Source organism: Patagioenas fasciata, chromosome 24 (assembly GCF_037038585.1).
Source record: "Patagioenas fasciata isolate bPatFas1 chromosome 24, bPatFas1.hap1, whole genome shotgun sequence".
Taxonomy (NCBI): domain Eukaryota; kingdom Metazoa; phylum Chordata; class Aves; order Columbiformes; family Columbidae; genus Patagioenas; species Patagioenas fasciata.
In genome coordinates, this window is record NC_092543.1 from 3743576 (window position 1) to 3770113 (window position 26538).

General features: G+C 42.5%; 1 protein-coding gene across 1 annotated transcript; it reads left to right on the forward strand.

The window, feature by feature from the left end:
* Positions 1-221: 221 nt before the first annotated feature.
* ATP12A (ATPase H+/K+ transporting non-gastric alpha2 subunit) lies at positions 222-18487 on the forward strand. The gene is made up of 23 exons (XM_065855793.2): positions 222-461; positions 2352-2498; positions 3946-4005; positions 4891-5094; positions 5677-5790; positions 5939-6073; positions 6591-6708; positions 6969-7237; positions 8065-8263; positions 8999-9108; positions 9830-9964; positions 10229-10421; positions 10665-10840; positions 11447-11583; positions 12294-12444; positions 14340-14508; positions 14855-15009; positions 15179-15302; positions 15642-15787; positions 16438-16571; positions 17060-17161; positions 17733-17824; positions 17980-18487. Exons 1-23 carry the CDS (start codon positions 453-455, stop codon positions 18006-18008), a joined length of 3108 nt encoding a protein of 1035 aa, XP_065711865.1. The 5' UTR covers positions 222-452; the 3' UTR covers positions 18009-18487.
* The last annotated feature ends 8051 nt before the right edge of the window (positions 18488-26538 follow it).

The following is a 26538-nucleotide window of genomic DNA, read 5'->3' on the forward strand; positions in this document are numbered from 1 at the left end:
CTGAAGGAAACTCTTTGCTTCTAGCAAGATGAATAATACACCTGTTCCCTGGTTGTGAGCAAACCCTACAAAGGAATAATTAGAAACTATCTGACCTGAAACCCACATGCCCATTACTGTGGTATTTTTCCACCTACTACAGGTGAAACAGAAGATGGGCTGGACCTGGAAGGGGAGGGGTGGAGTGGCAGCACAAGATGCTGATTTATAAAGCACTAGCAAACAGTGCTCTTTCTCGAAGCCTTTCTGCCCGAAGGATGCCAAGGAGCAAGTGCGATTCCAGCTAACGCCTGCTTGCCGGCTCAGAGGGAACCACAACCTCTGCGAGCTTTTGCACTCCAACAGCCACAACTGCTCTGAGCCACTCCATTCTCCCTTTGGGCTTGTGCTTTTCATCCAGAGACTTTAGCTTGGCTGTTTCACTCCATCGGGAAAGGAATAAACTCACCAAGATGGTAAAGGTGAGTACACTGTGCACGGAATTGCTGCTACTGCATAGGTGTTGCTTCTTAAGAACAAGCATTAATTTAAGTTTTAATATGTTATGAATATGAGCTAAGTGTGAAACAGAACTAATGCTAGACACTGCTGGGGATCCAGTGTAACAACTGCAATTTTCACTCTAGATGGGCATGTGTCTCTAGTTCTAAAAAGTAAAGAGATCAGATTGGAAAGGGAAGAATTCTGGGAGTGGCTAATTTCACAGTTTCATGAACACCATCCCTTTTGCAAATGCCAAAATCTGAGATTATATGAAAATCTGCATGCATAGAAATCATCAATAGATTCCACTAACTCCATTAGTTTTCTTCATTATTCTCCTCCATCTGCTAAATTCTCACAATAGTTGCTGTTTTCTTTCTGTCCTGCTCCTTCTACTTTATGGTGATTTGAAAAACTAAACAGATTTTCGGGTGGGATCAAGAGAGGAGGAGGAGGAGAAGGAAGATGAAGGAAAAATCCCAACAGATAAATCAAACAGTGAATCTTTGGCAAGGCAGAAAAAACCCAGAACGTCTTGTAAAAGACATGCCCTTCATTCGGGATATCTATCGCCAAGCAAACTCAAGTGCTTTAGGAAAATGATTTCAGGCTTTTAACTCCCCACCTCTTAGCTTTTCCCTTCCTCAATATGCAATGTCAGGACGTCAATATACACCTAATTAAAGGGCATCTGAGGATAAGACGCCACTTTTGAGTTCAGATTAGTATCAAGTACTAAGATGTCCCAATCTTTCTTTTTTTCTCCTTGTTGTTTCCATTCCTTGAGCTCTCTGGTTTAGTCTGTATGCAATTAAGCTGTCTACTCTCATCTCATCTGAAATATTATCTCTGCAGGAGTCCAAACACTGACAAGTGTCCTGCAGAGTATATGTGGGCTTATTAAGACAGACAGACAGACAGACAAGCAGCCTGCAAGCTGCTCTGTCCCGCTAGCAAAGCTCACCATCAGATAAGATCCAGTGTGACTCTCCTGAAACTCTGACAGTTAATCTGTCAGGAAGCCTCTGAAATGGGGTCAACCAATAGTCCTACCAAGGCATGGCATGTAGTTTACAAGATAATTAGGATCTGGAACGTTGTGATTATAGAAGCTGGTAAATTAACAACACAGGAAGTTTGCCCTTCAGACTACAGTATTAGCTTAAAGTTAGGAAACAGCTTCCCCCCAAGTTATCAGTAAAAACCCCACGTTGTCAGAGGTTTGGGAGTTTCTCCAGGTTAACAGTTTCCTGTACTTGGTACTAGATGGGCAAAAATGAATGAGGAGTTTTCTAACTCCCCGTCAGCTCTGAGCTCCAGCTGAAAAGAAACAGACTTGTTCTCCTTGGCTACCAGTATGGTGCTGGCCTCCATTTCACATGTAAATGTTAATTTTCATTAAAAAAGAAAAGTAAATATTTAAGTCACGTATCTAAAAAGCTCTACGGACAGGCAAGTTCTCAATGAATACTTTCTCCCTCCCCTTTAAAACACCTTTTGCTTTTACACCAATCTATTCCTTGGAGCTGATAAGTGAATTAATGGTTTTCACTAGCAACGCTGAGCTCCTGGGGCAGGATTCCTACACTTTGTGTTAGACCATAAACTACTAAAGGTATTGCACATCTTTACAAGAATGACTATAATGTGCATCTTTTGAAGACCTGACCATGACTGCTGTAACTCATGCTGGAGAGGTCTCAGGGTAAGACAGGAGCCGGCACTTTAAGTTGCCAGGAGAAAGACACAGTAGCTTGTTTTAAACAAGTAGATTTGTCAGAGTTTAACCTGTTTGTGGTAATTTTTACTGTTTCCTTCAAGTCCCAGCAGATCTTCAAACCAATGCCAAAAACTTGTTTCTTTTACAGAAAAAATCTGATGTTTACTCGGTTGAGATCTATGGGACCAAAGATATAGAAAAAACAGAGACGGGAGATACAGACAAGAAGTACAAAGACTTGAAAGGCAACAAGAAAAAAAAGAAGACAGAAGAACTTAAGAAAGAGCTGGACCTGGTGAGTGTTGCTAACTAAGCTCCCATTCCACCTGGCAGGACCGGGGCTGAAAAGCCAACGCAGCACCAGTTTCACACACACGCTGCACTGCAAATCCTGACACAGGGAACCATTTGCTTCCTCATGTTCCTCGAGTGTGCCACGAAAGAGTTGTGCAGGATTACTGTCTATAAGGGAAGAATGATTTTGGTCTAAATAAGCCACTTACAGTACAGAAGCTTGTCTCCCCAAAGAAGAGTTACTCCCCAGATGGAATAACTGTCATCAGTATTTCCTGTGAAGTGCCACTTGTGTAGTGAGCCAGGAAACAGAGGGAAAGGTAGAAGCACAACATCTTGCTCCAGAGGTTTCTGGTAGATCTAAAGGCATGCCTCAGCTTTAAGCACAGGGTTTTTCCCTAAACTGCACTGTACTTCAAGGACAGTGCACTAAGCTCAAGAAACCTGTATTTTATTTCTGGTTTGCTCCTGACCTGCTGGTTGATCTTGGACAAGTTCCTTCCTCTCTATACGTTTCAGTTTCCCAATCTGAAAACTGAAGGTAATTATACTGACCTCTTTTCTGAATTGCTTTGAGAGCAACTCAAAGGAGGGGTTACTTATGGGCTAGATGGTATTTCAAAGGTAAGGAACCCCCCAAATCAGCCATCAGTTTACCCATCGTGTTTCCAAGATGTTCTCAGTAACAGCTAAATAATTCTTGATATATCTCACCTTTGCCACCAGGGGATGTAACTTTACTCTCATGTTTCTAAAGAGAAACCAAAGCAGAGACAAGTTAATTGGCTCATCCAAGTACGAATGAATCATTCTGTGAAAACAACTGTGAGGTCTCTCAAATTCTTGGCTTCTAAATCTCAGTTTGGCACAAGACATAATTAGGTCAATGATACCACAGAGGTGTCACTGCAGGGAAAGAAAGGAGAAGAGATTTCCTCTCCCACACCCTTTTAAACTGTGGTTTGAACCTGCTGCTTCTTTCTACAAGACTGTGGTGGATAATTTCACATACCCTACCTTGTCATTCAAGTGCAGGTTGTTGTCACACGTATTCTGACACCACACCCTTTCTTCTGTCTACATCTCGCCTATGGTACTGAATGCTTGAGTCCATAGCATGGAAAGAACTATTTATCTAAAAGAAGCACGGACATTTGTGGCAAACAGTATTAACATGAGAACACCATTCTGTTCTTGTGACAGATTTGCTGGAGGAGGGAGCTATTTACAAAAGCACTCTAAAAATCAAAAGAAAACATCATCTTCCAGTGGAAGGTATTTTGCTTACCAATATGCAAATTGCATTTTGTCTATTCATGAAAGTGGGATGTCATACGAGCAACTGCTCCCAGATCCAGGCAGCTTAAATATTCTCCAGATCCTGAAATAAAAATTCCAACAGTCTGAAATCCTGCTCACTATCATTTTCTCTTTCTTTTGGAATCTAGGATGACCATCAACTCAGCCCTTCAGACCTGGAGGAGAAGTACGGTACAAACATCAGCAAAGTGAGTCCATAGGGTATCATTAAGAAACTGCCCAAATAGGGTGCCTGACTTTTTTCTGGTTTAGCCAAAGCTCCCTAGAAGCAGGGGGAAAACATCCAAATCAACAGACTCATCCATACACGGATGTGTGTACGCATGCATGAAGAAGCATGATGCACTAACTCCCAATAAAGCCTAAACCTGTAAATCAACGTGCAGCACCAACCTGGATTTAGAGTTTCCCTCAATTCTAATCTACTGCTCCGAAATCAAAATCCCTGCACAAAACATGACCTCAAAGTTTGCACCAGGACCTCAGCTTTTTTCTCAAGTTTTTATCTGGTATTTCCATTTTGCTACAATTCATTCTTCACTTGCAGTGTCTGCAACAATCTGTAGCAAGAGAGAGCGCTGGAAATGATTTTATCTTGAAGGAAACACTAGATTTGAGAAACTATACCCTTGACTCCCTTAGACACCTAACATTCGAATATCAAAGCGCTGACACGTGGCCAGAGCACAGACAAGAATTTCAAGGAGCCCATGAGCTACACATGTCTTGGTGGAAATGCAGAAATAGCAGCACAAGAACTGCTATCTGGTTTTCCCCAGCTTCCCAAACACTTAGAGCAGATATACTTGACAGACAATCGACAGAATGAGAACTCCTAATGGACACGGCCCCAAATTCAATGCCCCAGTAGAGAAATACCTGTTTCTTCACAGCAGATAACCAATAGTAGCTACCCAGAAAGCAGAAAGATTGGAAATCAAAGACGTAGCTTACTGCAGCCGATCTGTGACACAAACGTTCAAGGAAAAAAGCAGCACGCAAATTTTGTTCTGAGTTGAGACAAAAATCTGTTTCCCGAGACCTCATTTTAAACGTGTCATTTACTTTCGCAGGGTCTCTCTAGTGCAAGAGCAGCAGAGATTCTGGCTCGCGATGGTCCTAATGCGCTCACTCCTCCCAAATCCACGCCTGAAATCGTTAAGTTCCTCAAGCAGATGGTGGGAGGGTTTTCCATCCTCTTATGGATCGGAGCTGTCTGCTCCTGGATTTCATTCGGCATTCAGCTTGCCCAGGGAGCTGAATCACCCTTTGACAATGTGAGTATTTGCATAACCACATGGTATTTGACCCTTTGACAATCTAAGTAATTTAAATACTACTTCACAGTTATTCAGTAACTACAAGGAGGCCTTTTATTCTTTCAAGACTTTCCCTCTACTATGGAACATTTCTGATAAAGGTTCAAATAGCTGACATACCGCTTCTGTCTAAGAGCGCCTGTCCAAAGGTTTTATAACCACTGCCCATAATCATAATCCTTGAGTACTCATAAGAGCAATACTGAAGTCCACGAAGGACTCCGGAGTCTTTGACTCCGATTCCCTTGAGTCACACTCTGCTATGAACACAGTTTGTTCGGGTTCACATCAGGTTTAGTTTAGAAAAAACTTTTAGAGAGATGGGAAACTTGCTACTAAAAGCCCTTTTCATACTCAAAAAGCCTTACCTGATCATTAGCAGGGCAAAACTTTAAAGTTCTTCTCTTAAGCTGTCTTTTAACCTGATCAAGGTCTCATTCTAAGAGTCTCCTGAAACAAAACAGAACTATGATTTATTATAGCAGAGGAATTGCTGAACACTTGTCTTAAATTAACTGGATTATGTCTTCTGCTGATTAGCTCTACCTTGGTGTAGTCCTGGCACTGGTTGTCATCCTCACTGGTATCTTCGCTTACTATCAAGAAGCTAAAAGCACAAACATCATGGCCAGCTTCAGCAAAATGATTCCACAGGTGAGAACAACCAATGCATTTCATTTGAGATAAAAGTTCATTCTAATAATGCATCTCGAAATGACAAAAGCCCAACTTGATTTTACCTCTTGGTAGGAGGTGTACAGGATGGCACGGTGCTAATCTTTGTCACACCTCTGTCTTGCAGCAAGCTCTTGTCATCAGAGATGCACAGAAGAAGGAACTGCCAGCAGACAAGCTGGTGGTTGGAGACATCGTGGAAATCAAGGGTGGAGACAGGATCCCAGCAGATATTCGCCTCATCTCTGCTCAGGGTTGTAAGGTAAACAGTACTTTGTAGAGCATGGGAAAAGAGGAGGAACATGGTTTGGAGACTTTTATTACATATAAAGAATTTCTTCACACCCAATATGATCAGACATCATCTAATTAAATCATAGAGTGCAGAAGTTATACTGTGATGCTCAGGCTCATCCAGGACTAACATCTCCGCTCCCTGAACATCAAAAGAAGCAATTACATCCATACCATCTCCTAGCAAAGCTCTGCCAGGGCAGAGGCAGAAACACCAATACGGTATTAATAGTTTCCACAGACCTGGAGGCAGATCTTCAAACCACGTTTTCTTTTTTTACTGAAAATCCCACTGACAGACACACAACATTCAATTCTCAAAGGAAAGGAGATTCTTTCAATGACAGGGGCAAATCTCTCAGAGCAAAGGCACTGAGAGATTATGGCCCCGTCACCGATTATTAAAAGTGCTGCCACCTTGCTTTCTAGGCTAGACATAACTGCACATTACTAACTTTAATACACACGTCTCTATTTCATTAAAGGTGGACAATTCTTCACTCACAGGGGAATCAGAACCACAGTCTCGATCCTGTGACTTCACCCATGAGAACCCCTTGGAGACCAAGAACATTGTGTTCTATTCCACCACCTGCGTGGAAGGTGCGTACAGAGGACTGTCTGCTGTGGGACTGTGCAGTGCCCAGGACAGCACCTCATTCCTACTGCAATGCAATCAAAAAGACTCTAATTAATGAAAATAGCTTACGTCTTTCTCTTCAGTGATTTCTAAGCGGAAGACTGTAATTCTGGGGTGAAGTCTCAGTCACGTTAAAGCTGGGAAGGGTTTTTGTCCATCAGTACAGAGTACAGAAGAGAGGATCAGTCTCTCCTGGAGCTGACAGTCTTTGATTTCTTCGCAGGCACTGCTACTGGCATTGTGATCAACACCGGGGACCGCACCATCATCGGGCGGATTGCCTCTCTCGCATCGAGAGTGGGAAATGAGAAAACACCCATTGCTATTGAGATAGAACATTTTGTCTACCTGGTGGCAGGAGTGGCCATTTCCATCGGCGTTCTCTTCTTCATTATATCTATCTCGCTGCGATACAAGATTCTGGACTCCATCATCTTTCTCATTGGCATCATTGTGGCAAACGTGCCAGAGGGACTGCTAGCCACAGTAACGGTAAGTCTGCGCTTGAGTTCACCCATTGCCACTGTAGTTCCTCAGTCATTACCATCATTAATCACTCCTAAGTTCATTACAGCACAACACTAACTAGCAAAGAACAGATTGTCAACTAAATGACTCGGATGAGTGAAGTTTGAAATAGGGTAGTTTTTCCCATTAAACTGAAAGGGCAAACATTTCATTCGGAAATTCTGGCATAGCTGAGCCAATAATCTTAAAAGCTTCAGCACAACTCAATTTGAAATAAGGTTCTTCAAGCACGTTCTCCCTCAATTGCTAACCAGTAGAATGCTGTGACTCATTTCCCCACAACCTGTTCCAATATGGAAATGAGGATATTGTACTCTGAAAGTCGCATGAAAATTCCACTTACTAACATGTAGAAAGCATCCCTAAAATCCCTGGCTGAGAACCAGCACACCTGCCAAGCACTGCTGGCCCTAAAGTTACACCAAGAACAACCAGCAGCACTGCAGAAATGAAGAGACTCATTTCAGGACTCATTAAGTTGGTGATTAGGAGCTCCCCCTGCCACTGTAGATCCTTCCATGCGAAACAGCCTCTGAACTGACATGACATTCTTATTTCTATCAGCAGGCAAGCAGCTTCCTCTCAGCAGCACATGTACTTTTTTCTAGTTACAGTCAAACCTTAATAATGCTATTAAAAGAGAAAAAAACCACACCAACAAAATGCACAGCAATCAACCAAAAAGATAAAAGAAAAGATCATAAAAAGCTTAGCAGAAGTATGTAACCCCATTGCATCATTCTGTAACTGAACCTCACTAACTGTGAGCTGAACTTCTTTACCTCTGCCAGGTGAGCCTGTCTCTGACAGCCAAGCGGATGGCGAAGAAGAACTGTTTGGTGAAGAACTTGGAAGCTGTAGAAACACTCGGTTCCACCTCCATCATCTGCTCCGACAAGACAGGGACTCTCACACAGAACAGGATGACTGTTGCTCACCTCTGGTTTGATAATCAGATCTACTCTGCTGACACCAGTGAAGATCAAATAAGTAAATATGGCAATGGGGGATCGGGGAAGGTGATCAAACCTGTGGTGTTTCACATCTACTGTCTGTCAAACTGATGTCCATGGGAATCTTTTGAGAGCTAAAATAGACATGTTTTCCTTCCACATAGAAGTGTAGTGTGCACCAGGAAAGTCCCTTTTTAGCCATGCAGAGATGTGAAAAGAATAATTCATATTTGAACTTTACTCATGTAAATTCAGTCTGGAGTAAGTTCTAATTCAGATCCTTTTGCCTCAGCAAACTGAGTAGCTGCGTTCAGCTCTGTTGCCTCCAGCGTAAGGAGGACATGGACCTGTTGGGGTCCAGAGAAGGGCAATGAAGATGCTCAGAGGGTGGGAGCAGCTCTGCTGTGAGGACAGACTGAGAGAGCTGGGGGTGTTCAGAAGGAGAAGGCTCCGGGAAGACCTTATTGCAGCCTTCCAGTAGCTAACGTGGACCTACAAGGAAGCTGGAGAGGGACTTTTTACAAGGGCATGTAGTGACAGGACAATGGGTAACAGCTTCAAACTGAAAGAGGATAGGTTTAGATTAGATATAAGGAAGAAATTCTTCCCCATGAGGGTGGTGAGGCACTGGCAAGTTGTTTCTCTGTAACACAACCTTTCAAAAGGGCAATTTTCTTCTGCAAATAATTCAAGCCTGTTGTTTTGAACTTAAGCTTCTAATTCCATCAGGTAATACACTAACGGATACAATATTTATTTTGCTTCCTCTCAGGCCAGCCTTTCGATCAAAGTTCTCCATCATGGACAGCATTATCAAAAATTGTAACCCTCTGCAACCGGGCAGAATTTGCACCAGGACAGGAGAATCACCCAATAATGAAGGTACTGCCTACTTCATATCAGCTTATTTCTCTTCCTCTGAAAGAATGATACATGTAAGCTGTTCTGTTTGACTTTAGTAATCTCCTTCATTTTAGCGTGGCAATCTTCTGAGTTACTATTTATGGTAGCATTATTGCTATACACTCACAAAAAGGTTTAATATGGGGTAATAAAACCACAAAGCCAAGAGCAACCGTCCCTATAAGGAACAAGACAATTTAGGTAGCAAGAATTTCTACACTAATAATTTAATCTAGCAAGATAGACAAAGGTAAACACACCTTAATTAATGTCTTTACACATGACTGCTGAAGGTACTGAATTCTGGTGACCAGACGACCAGAAAAAATCCCTGATTTCTACTGTTTACTCCATCAATTTCTTCCTCAAAGTCGCTTGATTTCGTGCCTCAATCAGCTCACCCGTACCCGCCTGCTGCTCCCCTAGGACCACATTACAAAGCTTCCACACAAACCTGCATCACAGATCTTCTGCTTTTGCAGAATTCAAGCTCTAACTTCATCTCTTTGTAGCTTAGTTCTAGCATCAAATGCACAACACATGCCTCAAATTTTTACCATAATAATTTTCCAGGACAACCTGGATGTAGCAGCGTAGATTCATTGCTGCTTAAGCATAGATCATGTTACAGAAACATGCAGGCTCTCCTGATTGAAATGCAAAGGTGTATGTGCTATTAACTGTTCCTTTGTGCACACAGAGAGTTGTGGTCGGTGACGCCTCTGAAACAGCCCTGCTGAAATTTGCAGAAGTCATTTTGGGTGACGTCATGAATATCAGGGCACGGAACAAGAAAGTGGCTGAGATTCCTTTCAACTCTACCAACAAATTCCAGGTGTGTTTCATTTGTAGAAATTATGCCAGACTGTTTCCAACTTAAACCGTTTCTATCGCTGGGTGTAAAGCAACTATTCGTGACCTCAAAGTCTTAATGTGGTAATTCAGTAACAGAGGAAATCTAATCTATAGTAAATACAATGGAATGTATGTTATCCTCACGGAAAAAAAGAAACACTACTCCTAGGCAAAGTGATGAAAACTAGAAACAAATGAGGATCATATACGCTCTTTCAAACCATTTCCTATTTGTGGCACACAGCTTTCCATCCATGAGACTGAGGATCCCAACGACAAACGCTTTCTGCTGGTGATGAAAGGTGCCCCGGAGAGGATTTTGGAGAGGTGTAGCACCATCATGATCAACGGCAAAGAAGAACCACTGGACAGTGAGAAGGCAGAAGCTTTCCAGACAGCGTACATGGAGCTGGGAGGCATGGGAGAGAGAGTGCTGGGTGAGTCCAACTAGAGGGACTAACCAGAGAACTGCGGTGTAAAATGGGCTTTTAAATCTTGGTGCAAGCCAGTGTGTCTGGACTTCATTCGTCCTGCGGTGGTTAAAAAAATCCTCCATGAAAAGTTAGTGGTTAAATGCACTGAAGTTCCACTAACCAGAGTGAAGCCTGGTACCAGACAGCAAGCTCTCCTCTGTCTCCCACTATCGCCTGTACGCTACACCAACTTCAGTTTCTTTTCAGGTTTCTGTCATTTATACCTGCCTGAGAATGAGTTTCCAGACACCTACCCTTTTGACACGGATTCCATGAACTTCCCAACCTCCAACCTGTGCTTTGTGGGGCTCTTATCTATGATTGACCCACCTCGTTCCACTGTGCCGGATGCTGTCTCAAAATGTCGCAGTGCTGGGATCAAGGTAGGGATTTTACAATGAAACACACAGTGATTCTACAGAAAGACTCGGCATAATGTAACTTTTAACATCTTCCACCACGCTGTCGTTAGTATCGTTGTAGCAACATCTACCAAGAAGCTACATGTTTGCTAATATCATCCTAGGACTGTAAATTAAAGTGCGTGCTTGGGAGGCATTCTGGATTCTGAAGACAGATCAGGCAACCGGCAGCTTCTCAAGAAAAAGATTAGTCTTATTTGTCCAGACACCTTAGTCACACGGATCCATTTTAAGATACAACATTCTAACGAACTCTCACCTTTGATTATATCCTATGCAAATTCTTACATAAAGCCTTCTTTATTCTGCATTATTCTAACCTTGCTGCCTCTGACAGGTTCTTTCTTTACAGCCCTGATAAAATAGCGCAAATAACACAAGGTAGAGACCTGATGTCAATATAGAGCTAATTAAGTAATAGTCATAATGTGTCAGGGTTATGTACATAGCGCGGCTTTCCAAGTTCAGACCGCTTCCTGGTCGACAACAATAGACATTTCACCTTATCTCACTGCAGCCACTGCTTATACATTTGCTGCTCACGTGGAGTGCCTGTCCCTTCCTCAGGTTATCATGGTCACGGGTGATCACCCCATCACGGCCAAGGCCATTGCCAAGAGCGTCGGCATCATTTCAGCCACCAGTGAGACCGTGGAAGATATCGCCAAGCGCCTCAACATTCCCGTGGAGCAAGTCAATAGACGGTACGAGCAAACAGGGGCTATCTGTGTGTTAATGTGCTGAAAGCTCAGCCTTCTCCCTCTGCAATGCTTTTATAGCCCATCCCTACACTGCGGCTGCTTTTTGCTTCTCTGTTCCTTGATGTGTTCTCAGTCACTGCGTCCCTCCAACACGTCATCCCTGCCTGAAGAACCACGTGTCTAGGTCAGTGGCTCTCATCTTCACCGGTCCTTGAAAAAACCTGGCAAATTACTCTTTGCAGGTCATGTTGGACTTTGCTGTCACTGCCCGCTTGACAAAAGACACACATACGAAAAGCAACATTCAGAATCAAATGACCTAAGGACCATTAGTCCAAATTCCTCTTTTACCCATTAAATGTGAAAACCAGTAACATCCCAAGAGAAAGAGAAAAGCTCTTTACAGAGAAATGTGTTCCTCATCCAGTGTCCCACGCTCCCACTCAGAGTCCTCTTTAAAATGCATTTTCTGCTGTTATGGCTGCTCAGAAGGAAGCGTTAATTACTCCTCTCTGTACTTGGATAACTCTAATTCACTCTGAATTTCTACAGTGGCTTTCATTCAACACCTGCTGATTACCGACTAACGCTTCTGAAATTAACTCAATCTGCTGCTTTCCTTACTACTGAGCCGCACACATTCTACAAGTGCACTATTTTCATCTGAGCCTTTTGATTTGAAAATTCAGCCGGCTTTCCGATGGCTCTTCCAGGGAAGCGACAGCAGCAGTAGTTAATGGGATGGAGCTGAAGGACATGAGCTTGCAGCAGCTGGATGAAATCCTGTGTAACCACTCTGAGATCGTCTTTGCTCGGACATCGCCCCAACAGAAACTGATTATAGTCGAAGGCTGCCAAAGGCAGGTGAGTAAGAGGTATAAAAGGTTATATACCGGTATGGCTATAGGTGGAAGCCAACTTCCAGGGCTCCCTGAGCTCTGTTTATACTCTTTTCACTGTGCAAGAACATCATCAAACACAAACGCTGTCTGGACCGAATCCAGGCCGCTCAAGTTCCTGTTACAAACTCTAAGGAGCTTTTCCTGAGTTTGACTGGCTTGGAGCGGTACCGAGGGTCTGGCTTTTGCACATAATTCTGCTGCTGTGCTGCACGTGAGGTCTCGTGGACAGAGAATGGACACTGTTTGGGAAGGAGCCTTCCCTCGGGAATTCTTTAAACCCAGAGAAAAGCAACGTGTTACCACATCTTCTCATCTTATCTCTCGTGGCCATTTAGACCTGTGTCCTTCCTGCCCACGGAACATTTAGAAGCAAAATAAGGTATGAATCCCGCAAAATGTCATAGCGTGATTTATGTAGGACCGAGCCTTATCTATGGTACTTTCAAAGCCTGTAAAACAACCACCAGAAAGCAGGATTTAAAGAGAGCTTGTCCCATCCACAGGCAATACTGTGTAAAGGGGCAGGGAGTGCAGCCAGCAAAGCAGGCGGAAGGAAAGGAAATGACATGCATAGAGCTCTGAAAAACTGTCATCAAAAGATCCCCTCAGATACGACATCTACCAAGTAAACGCTGCAAACTGAACATCACATCACTGCTGTCCCTGAACTTCGCAGAGAAGGAGAAGTAGCAGAAGACATTATTTTCTTTTTGTAATTACACCAGAGCTAAGCTTTCCAATCAGCACGATCAGCACTTTGGGTTTAAGCCTGAACTGCTTTCAGAAGGATTGTTTTTTTTTTTTTTTTAAAAAAAAGGGATAAAATATTTCCATTGCATCTCTTATTTGTTTGATTTCTGAATGGCCTTTGGTAGATGGGGTAAACGTGCTCTGCACTGCTTAGACACCCACGCTCCTGGGAGATTTGGCTCTTTAAAGGATGAAGAGGAACATCCTCCCCCCTCAACTCAAGCCAGCCAGTCTACATGCTATGTTTAGTACTTGGAGCTTATAAGCCCTTCTGTACACGGCATTATTTATAGGTAGTGACACTGAGCTAAATCCCCGCAGGGACAGGACATTCAGTATTTGTATTAATCAGTTTGTCAGGCTTTTTCACCACTCGGAATTGATATCAAGCCATGAACTTCTGCATCAGCTACAACAGGACCTTTTGCTGCAGTCGATGGTTTAATTGGAAGATAACAAAGAAATTGAGTTGAATAATGAGAGTTTGCCATCTTTTGGATTACTAGCGCAATTCTAGCATAGGCTGGCAATGACTAGAAGTTGTTGGGACAGGAAGAGAATGGTTTAACTGAACACTTACATAATTTATAATTAAGAGGAAAGCTGACTCATTCTGTAAGCACTTCACGAAACAAGAAAAGACAAGGACAGAACACGTTTTGTGAATTGAATCTCTCACAGATGCCAGAGATGAGCCTGGCTCTGCTCTGACTGTGACAGACCATATATATATATATATATATAGACAGAGGTCTATAATTTTTAAGCTCCCTTATTATTCCACAGAAAGAAATTATCAGATTAATTGCATTTTAAGTGCACCTAATTTAGACGCAGCAAATTATATCCCTGAATTTCCCATTTCTCTTTACTAGGAAGGGAGCCTAGATGGCAAACTGACACAGACATCCATCACACACAAGTCTGAAGTTGCTGAATTAATCCTACCCAGTGTCTTTGTGATCACTGGCTACGTTCTATGTGGGTACAAAGAGGATTCAGAACTTCGTATCAGCATCTTTCCTCTAGAGATATAAAGACGGGGAGTGTGCCCAGAGCAAAGTGGCCTTAGGGGATGACACATCGGGATCCTTTTCTGTGTTCCAGGGAGCAGTTGTTGCCGTGACTGGAGACGGAGTGAACGACTCCCCCGCTCTTAAAAAAGCAGATATTGGAATTGCTATGGGTATTGCTGGTTCTGATGCAGCTAAAAACGCAGCTGATATGGTACTGCTGGATGATAACTTTGCTTCTATTGTCACAGGAGTGGAGGAAGGTAAAAATAACATTGCTATCCACTTTCTTAGCTGAAAGCTGCTGAGAGCCGCGCAGCACTGGCGGGTCCTGATTCTTCCCTCCTGCACTCACCTCCTCTTTCTTCTTTCTGGACTTAGAAATGTGGTTTTAATATTTGGGAAGACTGGGACTTAATTCGGCTTATAGACACATGGCAAATAGACCCTAAGGAAATAATCCCCCTCTCAGCATCGCTCTGCCATTGCTGCTTGTCCAAGCAGTATAAGCAGTATGTCTTTTCACTTCATTTAGTTAAAAACTGAACATTTTTCTGGAAAATGCTGTTGACAATAAGGTTTTTACAGAAGCGTCTCCCTTTCCTCCAGGTCGCCTGATCTTTGACAACCTAAAGAAAACAATTGCCTACACCCTGACTAAGAATATTGCTGAGCTCTGTCCCTTTCTCATCTACATTATTGCCAGCATTCCACTGCCCATTGGCACTATCACCATCCTATTCATTGACCTGGGCACAGACATTGTAAGTTGGTCTCTTTTAAGTTATTTTCTGCTGTAATATCACGACAAATCAGAGGGTTGATTTCTGTCAAGGGAATGCTATGTGGATCCTTTTTCCATTTGCTATCTGTATCTGTATCTGCAGGGGATGCCAAGAGAACCCCCTGAGAACTGGTTTGTTTCTGTTGTAGATCCCTTCTGTTGCATTAGCCTACGAGAAAGCTGAAAGTGATATTATGAACAGGAGACCACGTAACAAGAGAAAAGACAGGCTGGTGAACGAGCAGCTCGCTGTGTACTCCTATCTGCACATCGGTAGGTTGGTCTGTTCTCTGAAACACGTTCTTCTATCAGCAAACCAAGACACACTCGAGGTGATTCATTTTTTTTAGAAAAGCGAGAGCTGGAACTCAACTCCGTCCCCTGCCTTCCTCAGCAAACTTACTAACTCCATTCTATTGCTCATTATTCAACAATACTGCAGGTTTTTATGTACAGAGATCAAGAACCTTAGAGCTTTAGGAGCTCTAAAATTGCCTTTAGACTCGTGGCAAGTTTCACGCCATAGGAGACAGACTAACACCAACATCCAGCACATTCCACGGTGCTCCTAAATTCTGCTTCTTCCTCATTTCTACCCCCGTGATTTTGCAGGCATCATGCAGTCAATAGGAGCCTTTGTGACCTACTTCACCGTGTATGCTGAACAAGGTTTCCTCCCTTCCACACTCCTTGGCGTGCGAGTCAAATGGGAAGACAGTTATATTAATGACTTTGAGGATTCGTATGGACAAGAATGGGTAAAGCACTGAAACATCCCTGCACTGTCTCTAACCCAACAGTTTCTTAAAAATTCCATACTCTGTTCCAAAATAAAGGAGCAGGAAAAAACAGATCTAAATGCAACAATAACTCATTTTCATGTAATGGTCCTTAGGATAGACACTTCAGAGTTCCTGCCACCCAGCTCTTTCATTAAGACTCAAATTCTTTCATTCGTTCTTCTGCAATTTCCCTCCTGATTCAAAGCCTCTGGAGATGCACCTTCTCCTTTGGACTCATTATCTCTCAGCCCTGCTTCTCAACAGCACTCCTGTAAAGCACTCTGCAGGCTCTCCCTGCCCCTTTCACTCTTCACTCCCCCTCACTCATGCTGTAGAAATCATAGGACACAGAAGCCATTAATAAATCAATATTTATATATTGATTATATATATTGACATAATATAAATACCTCCTTACACCAAGCTTGCGCTTCAGCCTCATGACTCATCCACAGTAACTAGCAAACTAGAATCACCAGCCAAAATCCTATCATTACGTGTCAAAATCTGGAATAACTCTGCATTTACACCTTAGTTACTAAAACCCTACTATCAAGGTTTGCAATCACCTGCACAAGACAGGAGTGTCTGATATAATGCTATTTGATTTGCCCTTCAATTTGCAGACTAAATACCAGAGGCTGTACCTACAGTGGACCGGCTATACCGCCTTTTTTGTCAGCATCACAATTCAGCAAGTTGCTGATTTGATCATCAGGAAAACAAGAAGAAATTCCATTTTCCAGCAAGGCCTTTTCAGGTAAGGTGTGCGGATTCTTTACCTGCCGCGCGAGAGGATAAGTCAGCCTACTGCTAATTTTAGAAGAAGGTTAGCTCAGTGATTTAGCTCACTCACCTTCAGTCTGAACAAATACTAAATCTGGCTTTCAGCAATCGCAAATCTCAAATGGTTAAAATGGGATGGAGGCCACGCATCAAAGCTGGCATTTAGTCAGAGTGTTTCTGATAGGAAAGCAAACTGCTTTCTTTATCTGCAGATCCAGAGCCTACACCTATTTATATTTCCCCCTTACATTTACATTTGAGCCACAATGCGCACATTCACGGCAACTACCAGACGTGAGTAATGCACGCTGCATTTCTAGCTTTACATAAAGCTTATTTTAATCTAGGTAGGTCAGGAATGATACCAGGAAAGACACGGGTGAACGCAATGCCAGCCAGCGCTACGGAGTCTGCAGTGTGCGTCGTCTGCACCATAACCCTTCCTCTGTGCTTTTCTTGTAGGAACAAAGTCATCTGGGTGGGTATATTTTCCCAGATAGGAATCGCTCTGATTCTCACCTACGGTCTTGGACACGTTACGGCCCTGAACTTCACCCCGTTGAGGTGAGGTTTGATGTTCACGTATTGTCCTTGTCCTCCATGTATAAGCAGATACAGATTTACCATTCTGCAGCAGCAGACAAATGGGAGCAGGATGTCCATGCAGCACAAGTCAAGGATAAACACTTAAGAGTATTCATGATGAAGAACAGGGAGGAAACGCAGCATTTTTTGTACTAGATTTACTACCAAGGATTCAAAAATCTACTTGTGTAGAATAAACATTTTAATATCTTTTTAATATCTTTTTCTAGGATTCCAAATATTCTGGTGAGATCAGATAGCATTTTGCTTCATTTTAGGCGAACAACTTCTATTTTATATATATCACTGTCAGAACTGTTCCATTTTTCTGCCCTGTAATGCCATCCTTACGAACAGTTACTGGAATAAATTAATGCAGTCACTACTTAAGGCTGAGAGGCTTACATGGACATCATCTTATCTGAGTGCTTAAATAAGGAAATAACAAGACAAAAAGGCCAGATTCTCTTTCAGTGCCATCAGACAGCACAGACAGAGCCCCGCTGAGCGGTAGGTGCGTCTGAACAAGACCCTTTTCTCCCACTCCCAGGTTTCAGTACTGGTTTGTGGCCGTACCGTTCGCTATCTTGATATGGGTCTACGATGAAGTCCGCAAGCTGCTTATCAGGAGATACCCAGGAAGTAAGTAGATTTTTCTGCATTTAGTATTTTAATATAAGATGTCATTTCCTGCCTTTATGCACATCTATCATAGCTGCTGCTGACAGGTAGACAGCTTAAAAATGGGCTGTTTGTTCTCACTAATAACTTCTTTCCCCTCTTCCCTTGTACTGCAGGCTGGTGGGACAAGAACATGTACTACTGAAACAGTCCTTCCACTGGTGTCCCTCCTCTTCGTGAAGAGCTTCTTCCCCACCTGACACAACCTCTGCTGCTTTCATGTCCTGTCTGTGCAATATCAAGCTTGGGTTTGCCCCAGGAAGGGGTGACGAGATTTCATGAATTTCATGAAGAAATAAGGACTTTAGAGGTTGATGAATTACCTCCCACTGTACTGTAAAGCTGACACTTGTCTCGAAATTGAAATGCTACCTATTTTTGTAACAAGCACAATTTTCCCTCATTCAAAGACAAACCTGGAGAGCACTCTGAGATGAAAACACGCAGAGAGGAAAAAAAGGAGAGACAGAAAATCCATATAATCTAAGGCATGAATTTGCACTAAAGGTGGTGTCTGCTGATTTTCCTTTTTGGTGGAACTGAATTCTGAGTGAATATACATAGATCTGTATTAACTTACCAAGGGTAAAAATGCTGTATAGGAATAATTTGATAATAAAACTTTTTCCAGAAAACAGTTATCCATCTTATTTTCTTAAAAAGACCAGAGAAACCGAGGGAAGAGGAAAGGAGTGGAAAGAAGCGCGCATCTGCTTTTTCTGTCCCCATTACCAGACTAATATACTTCAAATACCTGCTCAGTTTTGACAAACACACAACCAGTCCATTTGCACACACAATTTCAATACTTACTTTCCAAAAGCCACAATCTCCATCGCAAAATAGACCTTAGTACACATTAGATAGGTAGTGTTAAAGTTCTATTTGAAACCGGTCTGTAATATGGTCGTTTTAGCAAGAATCAGTAGGTACCACATCTTGTTCAGACAAAGGCTTTACCCAATTTAATAATGTATGTTGGTATTTCGCATTTAAATATGAGCCCACACGAGCTTTAGGGAAGAAACAGGGGCAGAAAGAGAAATGCTGTTAGAGCAAACAGCAAGAGGGGTCAGCAATGAGAAAGAAACCAAGAGAAGAACAGAGGAAGGCAAAAAAAGCATGTTTTCCAGCCTAAAATCTGCCTATTCCCAGAGGTCCACTTCCTTATGTGCTAGAAGCTACTTGGCATTTTGTGATCCTCCCTCCTTAATACCTGCCTGGGTATCAATTATACTGGGTATCAGTGCTTTCCACATATAGACATGAAGAAGAGGAATGATGGAGGAAGGAGGAAGGGCAGCAAAAAAATAAGCATGTAAACAATGGGTGAGTCCAAGGTCCAGATATATGTGCTACCTACCGCTTGGCAATGCAGCCCTGTAACACATCAGCAACAAGGATGCGAGGTGCCAAGCTGACTCATTTCAACACCTTGTCATTTGTCAGCACTCAGGACTGCCTCAAAGACAGGGAAAATATGAAGAGAAGCTACATGGGCGAGAAACACTTGACACCACCTATAGATTTGACATGTTCAAATATAGACGGGAAGAGGAAAGAAAAAGAGGGAGCAGCTTTTGCACAACGTGGGGGCAGTTATTGCAAAAAAAACCCCAGGAAATAATATAGCTACATTTGTTTTACTTCAAAACCAAAATACACTTGCTTTAAAAAACCTGTGGGAAGATAGCTGGATAGGCTGTTCACTCGCAGAATACAGAAGACTCCAGATGCACTGAGAAATGCAGTGGTTGCTCTGCAAAATGATCTAAAAAGCAAAGACTGTTTTCTCCTGCTGCTCGAAGAACAAATCTACAACAAATTCTTACAAAAAGAAATCTCTCTTGCTGTGGTCTAACTCCTGGTGGTTATCACCTAGTAGTTTTGAGAGGAAAACTTAAAAGATGGATGTGATGCATCCAATTTAGCACCAACATATGCTCCTGAGAGAAGAGCAAAATAATTCTATCATAGTAATACCTGGAAAACCAGCAAACATATGTCTCCATGTCCCCCCCCGTGCAAAAGTGAGTGGTGAGGAACTGCAGCATCACATTTGCCACATGTATAATCATTTTAGGGAGAAAAAGCCACCTAGAAAATCAGTAACAAGAGATTAAAAAAAAGGCAGCTGATGGTCTGAAGCAAAAACCTTAAAGCCAGCAAATGGTTGTGAAATAATGTGCTCTAGTACCTGTAGGGTCAAGTTTTGCTTTTAGCAAGAGTTGCCAACAAGAATGCCTTGGCATTTCAAATGTTGCCTTAGCTCAAAGCTCTCCTCAGAGACTGAGAGTAGCAGGCAAGCTAACAGACCTAGAGTTTGGCCGCCTGGGACTCCATCACACCGACATTTTCCATGAGAAAACAAGATGTACTTTGCAATCCGTTTACGGTATCAGTGCCTGAGCAGACAGTCCAAACAGAGGTTTGCAAAGCAACTGCAAAGTGAAGAAATCAGAAGACAAACATGATTTTCAAGAAGGGCAAAGCTGATGAACACCGAAAGACAGATTCACTGTTTCTAAATCTAAGAAACTTTCCAGTATTTCAAAAGATCTGAAAACCCATTAAGGCAAGACAGACAAACAGGTCACAGGTGTGGAAAGAGTGAATCCTGCATTTGCTCACTGGCATGCATGATGTTTGTTAGAACTGGTAAGGCTGGGAATTACTGCACAGGACAAGACAGGTCATTGCATAACAGCACATGTGGGAAACAGCGGGTAGGACCTCCTGGTCAGGTCAACCATCCTCCCTCGACATCTGCGGCGTGAGCTTACGGTATCTGATGCAAGCAAATGGAAAACTGAGCTCAAACATAGGCCTCATTTAACCCAATAAGCTCAGAGAACATTGCTGTACCCATCGAACAATGTCAAGACTATTCACAAGGAAAAGTGCAAAGGTGTTACAGTCCAATTGTAAACTGAAGCAACTCACACATACAAGCATCTTCCCTCCAATCTCATAATGGGTGTGTAAGTGGCAGCATCACATATCAATTCTTACACTTAGTGCTGCATCGTTTACTTCATTTAATCTGTTTTGTATCTCATATGCAAGCAGGTTAGAGATATTCACCATGGCATGGGATCTTCATGTTCTAGTGGCTTCCAAATCAAAAATGTAATGTTAAATTCCAAATCTGGGCAGAACACACACAATAATCCAGAATCTGAAAACCTGAGCTGGCAAGCTCTTTATATGATAGCTGGGAAGGAACATAATTTACTTTCCTGGTCAGATCTATGTACTGCTTTTTCATTTAGCCTTCCACAGACTTTACCCCCAACAGATTTCAACCTTGCGTATGTTTCTTACTACTACATGCATACCATTATTATTATTATTATTATTGTTATTATTATTATTATCATACTATTTGAGGGGTGAGAAAACATGTAGAAACCATAACCACGGATGATGAGAACTATTTCTGTGCTAAATACTAAACCCAGAAGGAAATGCAATTCCTCCGGTCAGTTCTCACTTGTAAATTCCTTTGGTCAGTTCTGCAGCCTCAACAGGAATAAACACCGCTCTCCCTCAGCCCAGTGAGTAGCAATAACTCAAAGATATGCAACAAGCAAAGCAGATTTTGAACTGTAAGTTAATATACCTTCAAGCAGGCTGATTTTCTTCCTGCCTAGGACTATGTTGCATGTATGCCAAGAGTTAATTTACTAGCTCATAAAGGAGAATTCTTCCTTTAAAAGAAAACCGTGCTTTCTTGCTCCAGCCTCAGCCAGACCAGACAGGTCTGATGTCCCTACTGATTACACTGAACCTCACAGCCTTCCTTTACCTCCTTTTTCTCTAGTTTAAACTAGCTCTCGCCATCTCACCCTCCCAACCCCCAAAAACCCAAACACCTTTCCCCTTTCACCTACGTTACCAGACAATTCCTGCATTCTGCTCAAGAGGCAACTAAGATGAAAAGGGAGAGCTGGCTTAAGGCAAAGCGCTACTCTGCAGCAAAGGAGAAAGGGAGAATTTAAGGATGGCAAAAACTGCTGTGCAATGCAGAATGTATAAGGTTATGCAGTCAAGCAAACTGTATTCGTTTCTGTGTCGTGAGGTCTGTCTCATGGCCCTGTAAATATGTCGCTCAAAAATGTATTCATAGCAAGATTTCACACTGGATTTAGACAACGTGATTTTATATTATACTCCCTAACATAGAGGTTTTGAACAAGTCAGCGCTATGAGAAATTTATCTTGGGGTTAGTCAAGCTTCAAAATAACAATACCTACCTTCTAACATAACTGTGTAAGAGCCGAAGTTCTTACGTGTGGCAGGTCTGAATTTCCCCTTATGCTCAAATACAAAACTGATTTTGCCAGTAGCAGTAGAGACGTGTAATATCTAAGTGTAGTATGTAGACTTTTCAGTGACAATTATACATACAGCACATTCCCTTTCCTATAAATCAGTTTTCTAGACCTCATGGAGGATACTCAGCCCCTCTGAAAATGACAACTAGGAATTGTCAGTGTTAGATTTTTAACCACATAATATGATGCAAGAGCTGAAGAACTGTTTGAGAGAACTTGTGACGTTGAGACTTCAGTGAAGACTGGAGGGATACAGTGAAGACTTGGACTCCTGTGAGGTGGAGATACCTTCCCTGTCATTAATTCATAGGCAGAGTTGACATTCTGAAATAAAACCTGTATCCAAATTTTACCGTGAAAATTGTTCTTATTACCTTTTCTGGCAGAACCAGCTCTAGCGCAGCCTCTTCAGCAGACACCATGACATTGCTGGCCCACGCGTGTCTTCACTGGCAAAGGAAGAAAAACACACAAATTAATCTTCTCCTGCAAACATTTGCAGTCAACTGCTGTTATCACTACAGTGTCAACACTTACTGAAAATAGAACTTATCGCAACAGTGTTAGAAAGACACACCTAGGTCACAGACCATTTATTCTTGTAATTCAAGAGATTACTGCTGGTGCACCACTGCACAAAGAACTCTGGGCTGGCTACTCATGAGGGTAACACATTCTCAAGGGCCTTACTGCAGATCTAAGTTATAAGTTTACATAGATCTTCATGTAAATATTGCAGTTACAGAGCAGGGTCATGGTGCCACTCTTGGGCCTTGACATAGTCTCACAGACCCCAATTATTTGTTACAGCCCCATCCTCTGACAGAAACTCTCAGGCATTGTTAAGCTGGCTGCATTAATTTCTTCTGATGCTAGAGATTTCCACAGAGGAAAAACCACCTTCTCCTAAGTCATGCCTTATTACACCTGCTTTAACCAGGTTTCTTCAGGAACTTTTTCCAAAACATTATTTTGTAATGACTGAAAAACTAGTCCAGACCCACCAGTGTGAAAGATGCCCGGGGAGCAGATATTTTCTGGCAGCACCGCTCACCCCATAATCACTGCATCCATCTAATTCCAGCTAACAGCACCAGAAAGCACGATGCAGTTTGCATTCATAATCACACTCAATTTCTTGCTCACACTGTAACTGAGTTTCCTTCAGCTCCACATTGTGAAGTGTATTTTTAGGCTGAAAGAAGAGTTTTAATTTAAAGGTGCAAAACTTGAGGCCATAAATGCAAAGCAACTAAACACAGAAATGCTGGATACAAAGGCACTTACCCCCAGCACTTGTCCACCAGGCAGATTCTCTGGAGTAATCACAATCACCACAGCAATACAAGCTACATTTGTTACTCGTGAGATGCTATCTTCAAAGCTCATTTGGCATCATTTAAATGCTCACCTTACAAAGTCTGCTATTTAGGAAACAAAGCTTAACTGGAATCAACTTTAGCTGGTTTGGTGCTGCTAACCCTTGGAGAGCTCTGCTAGGAATTTCAAGCAGAGAGCCCACCAGTCCAATCAAAGCAACACAGTACGTTGGATTTAAGGATAAACTTCATGTTTTTAGCAGACCCATACGGCAAGCAGTGAAAACCCCAAACAGTTTAGAACTACGTCTTTTATTTAAACACTGACTCTGAAACACCACTGTTTTTCAACTAATGTCACTTTAATTGGAAAATGAATTGCAAGCGTCAAAGATTTGCTCTGAAAAGACTACAAGACCAATTCTCTCCATCCTGTGTTTCATAAAAAATTCAAGCAAAAATCTAAAGCAAATGAAAGCTAAATAAATACACTTGGGAACAGATACACTTCAGTATTTACACTCCTAAAATGTCCAGGTTATTAACCAAAGAAAACAGGCTTTAATGCCCAGTATGAACAAAGAACTTTCCAGCAGGAGGGAGCAGCACACCCAAGCCCCCTCCCCATCAGCAGTGAGGCAGCCGCAAGATGTGCAGATGCCACAAATATGGGCAATAAGCAAACACAGCCTCCAGTTCTGCGGGGGATGTGTTCAGCTCCTTGCAGGCAGACAGCACAAAACCAAAGTATATGCACCTGCAAGACTTACAGCCATGAAACAGAAGCTTTTCTCTGTCCACAAGAGCTTCTCAGATGAAGGTGATAAATATTCTCCAGAAGTAAAAGCATGCGCTTAGGTGTAAAATAGGCAAAACGATAAAAACCAGTAAATGGTAACAGATTTCTCTGCCAAAGGAAGTGGGTTTAACAACTATGAAATCTCTCCCCTGCAAGTCAGCAAACCCATGGGCTGTCATGGTACCTGAGATCTGTTCTACTTAACCAATCTTTTATTAACACAAGTAGTGATTTTTATATAATAACTATGATGCAAATAGCATGGCCTTGAAGCTTCCCACACAACGTAATGACTGCCAAGCCTCTGTTCCTCCAAATTTCACCCTAAGAAAGAGCCTGTAACTGGTCCTTTTATTCACTGTAGTGGGACCCCACTGTTGGATTACTAACCATTGGCCCAATCTCATTCCAATCTCAATGGGAAAAGCACAGGGTACTTTATTGAGAAATGCCCTAACCTGAAACTATCTCGACAATAAAAATATTGGAAGTGATTGCATTACTTATTTTTCCAAACTATAAATTCTTCAGTCATTCGGCACTTCTGGCCCACTGTTCCAGCCCTACATAGTCTCCATATTTCTCCAGCCACCACTCTGGTAAAACTGGAAAACAGACAACGTTTTGGGCTACGTAACCGAGAGACTACAAGAAAAACCACATTGCTCTGTACAAGCAGAAATTCCTATGCTGTCAGTTTGCCAGCTCTGAAGCGCTGTAAGGCCCCCGCACCATTCTTCACCGCTGTGCTGGTGCAGAGACTGCTGATTACAGTGCTGGTCTGCACTAGGCCTTCCAGCTACGGAGGTCCAGGTGCTTTTGAGAATCAGAGACCTGAATTCCTCCACAATTTGGAGAAGCAAGCTGATGTAATGCTGGTAGCTGGCTCCATTTACCCAAAAAAAAACCCCAGTTGTGGAGAAAGGCGAGCATAAATTCTGCTAATCGTCCAAAGAACCTCAGCTCCAATTTTCCACCAACGTTCAAATAACTCCCGAAGCACAAACATTAACATATCTACCACAAATCATTTACCAGCAGAACCGGAGAAAGCAGCTACTTGTAGCAACTTCCCTATTTACATATGTATGTCCTCACGGGAGGTCAGAAGCACAATCTTGGTGTATTGCTATTTAATTTGGGGCGTTTGGGTCAGCCATTCTGGGAAGCGTGTAGGGTTTGCTCTGCCTTAACTCTCTCCACTCCTCTGCCATGATGGGACAGCACCAGTCTCTTCTCTTCATTGTGGGGGAAATGAATTTCGTTTTGAATTCCCAAGGGTTCAAATCAGCTCTGCTAGATTAGGCTTCAATTACTCTATGTTTCTGCCTGGAGTAGCCAGCTATGAGGAAAGTTCTTGACATCCTGAACAGACAGAATGTACCCAAAACAAACCTCCTCCCAGTTCCCAGCTGACCAGCTGTAAATGAGCGTTTTTTTTTACACGGCAAGTCAAGTGGGATGCAGGAGAACGGCATCCACCCAGTGAAGCGTGACCAGTAACTGGATGGGGAAGTAGCCGCTTGGCTGCACAGCCTCCTGTGCAGCTCGCAGCTGGATCCAGCTTGCTTGCTGCTGAGATTAAACTCTGCCACAAGGTGAGTTTCTCCTTGAGTCCAGGATCTACACAACCCAGGCTCAGATTTCCTCCCAAGTCCAGAGGGTGAATGCGGTGGGAAGAAAAAAAAACCTCACAAAAGAATAAAACCCGTGGGGAGAAATTCTGCTGCGTGAATGCTTCCTTTATGAGCTTAGCAAAGAGTTTTGGAAATGCAGTTTGCTAAGAGAGGGTGGAGAAGCCAAGGTAAGCAAAGAATTTATAACATGACAAAGTCTTCCTCGTTCTTAGTTACTGCTGACCTACAAAGCGCAGGTAAACACACTGCAAGAAAACTCCTTGGGGTGGTATAAATCATTGATGGGGACCTTTGTTGACGGACTTACTGTGGATCAAATAACATTTACATCTTAAATTTAAAATTATTTCTCCAGGAGAAATAATTTTAAAATTTTAAAATAAAAGGGCTGTTTACCTCATGCACAACACTTCTTTTGCTAGAAGAGAAAAAAATCACTCTGGCTTCTCTGACACAACCAAAACCACTCCATAGCAAAATATATAGAAATTTCATGTAAGCGGAGTATATCCACCCTCACAGTGGCATGTAATAGGAGAAGACTATGTCTTTCTATAGCTCATATTTCTAAGTTCTGCAGCA

Excerpts from the sequence above, each read along its gene's own strand:
- ATP12A (XM_065855793.2), top strand. Across the intron at positions 7,238-8,064 it reads GACTGCTAGCCACAGTAACG|GTGAGCCTGTCTCTGACAGC; the intron begins GTAAGTCTGCGC and ends TACCTCTGCCAG. Across the intron at positions 17,825-17,979 it reads TATCAGGAGATACCCAGGAA|GCTGGTGGGACAAGAACATG; the intron begins GTAAGTAGATTT and ends CTTGTACTGCAG.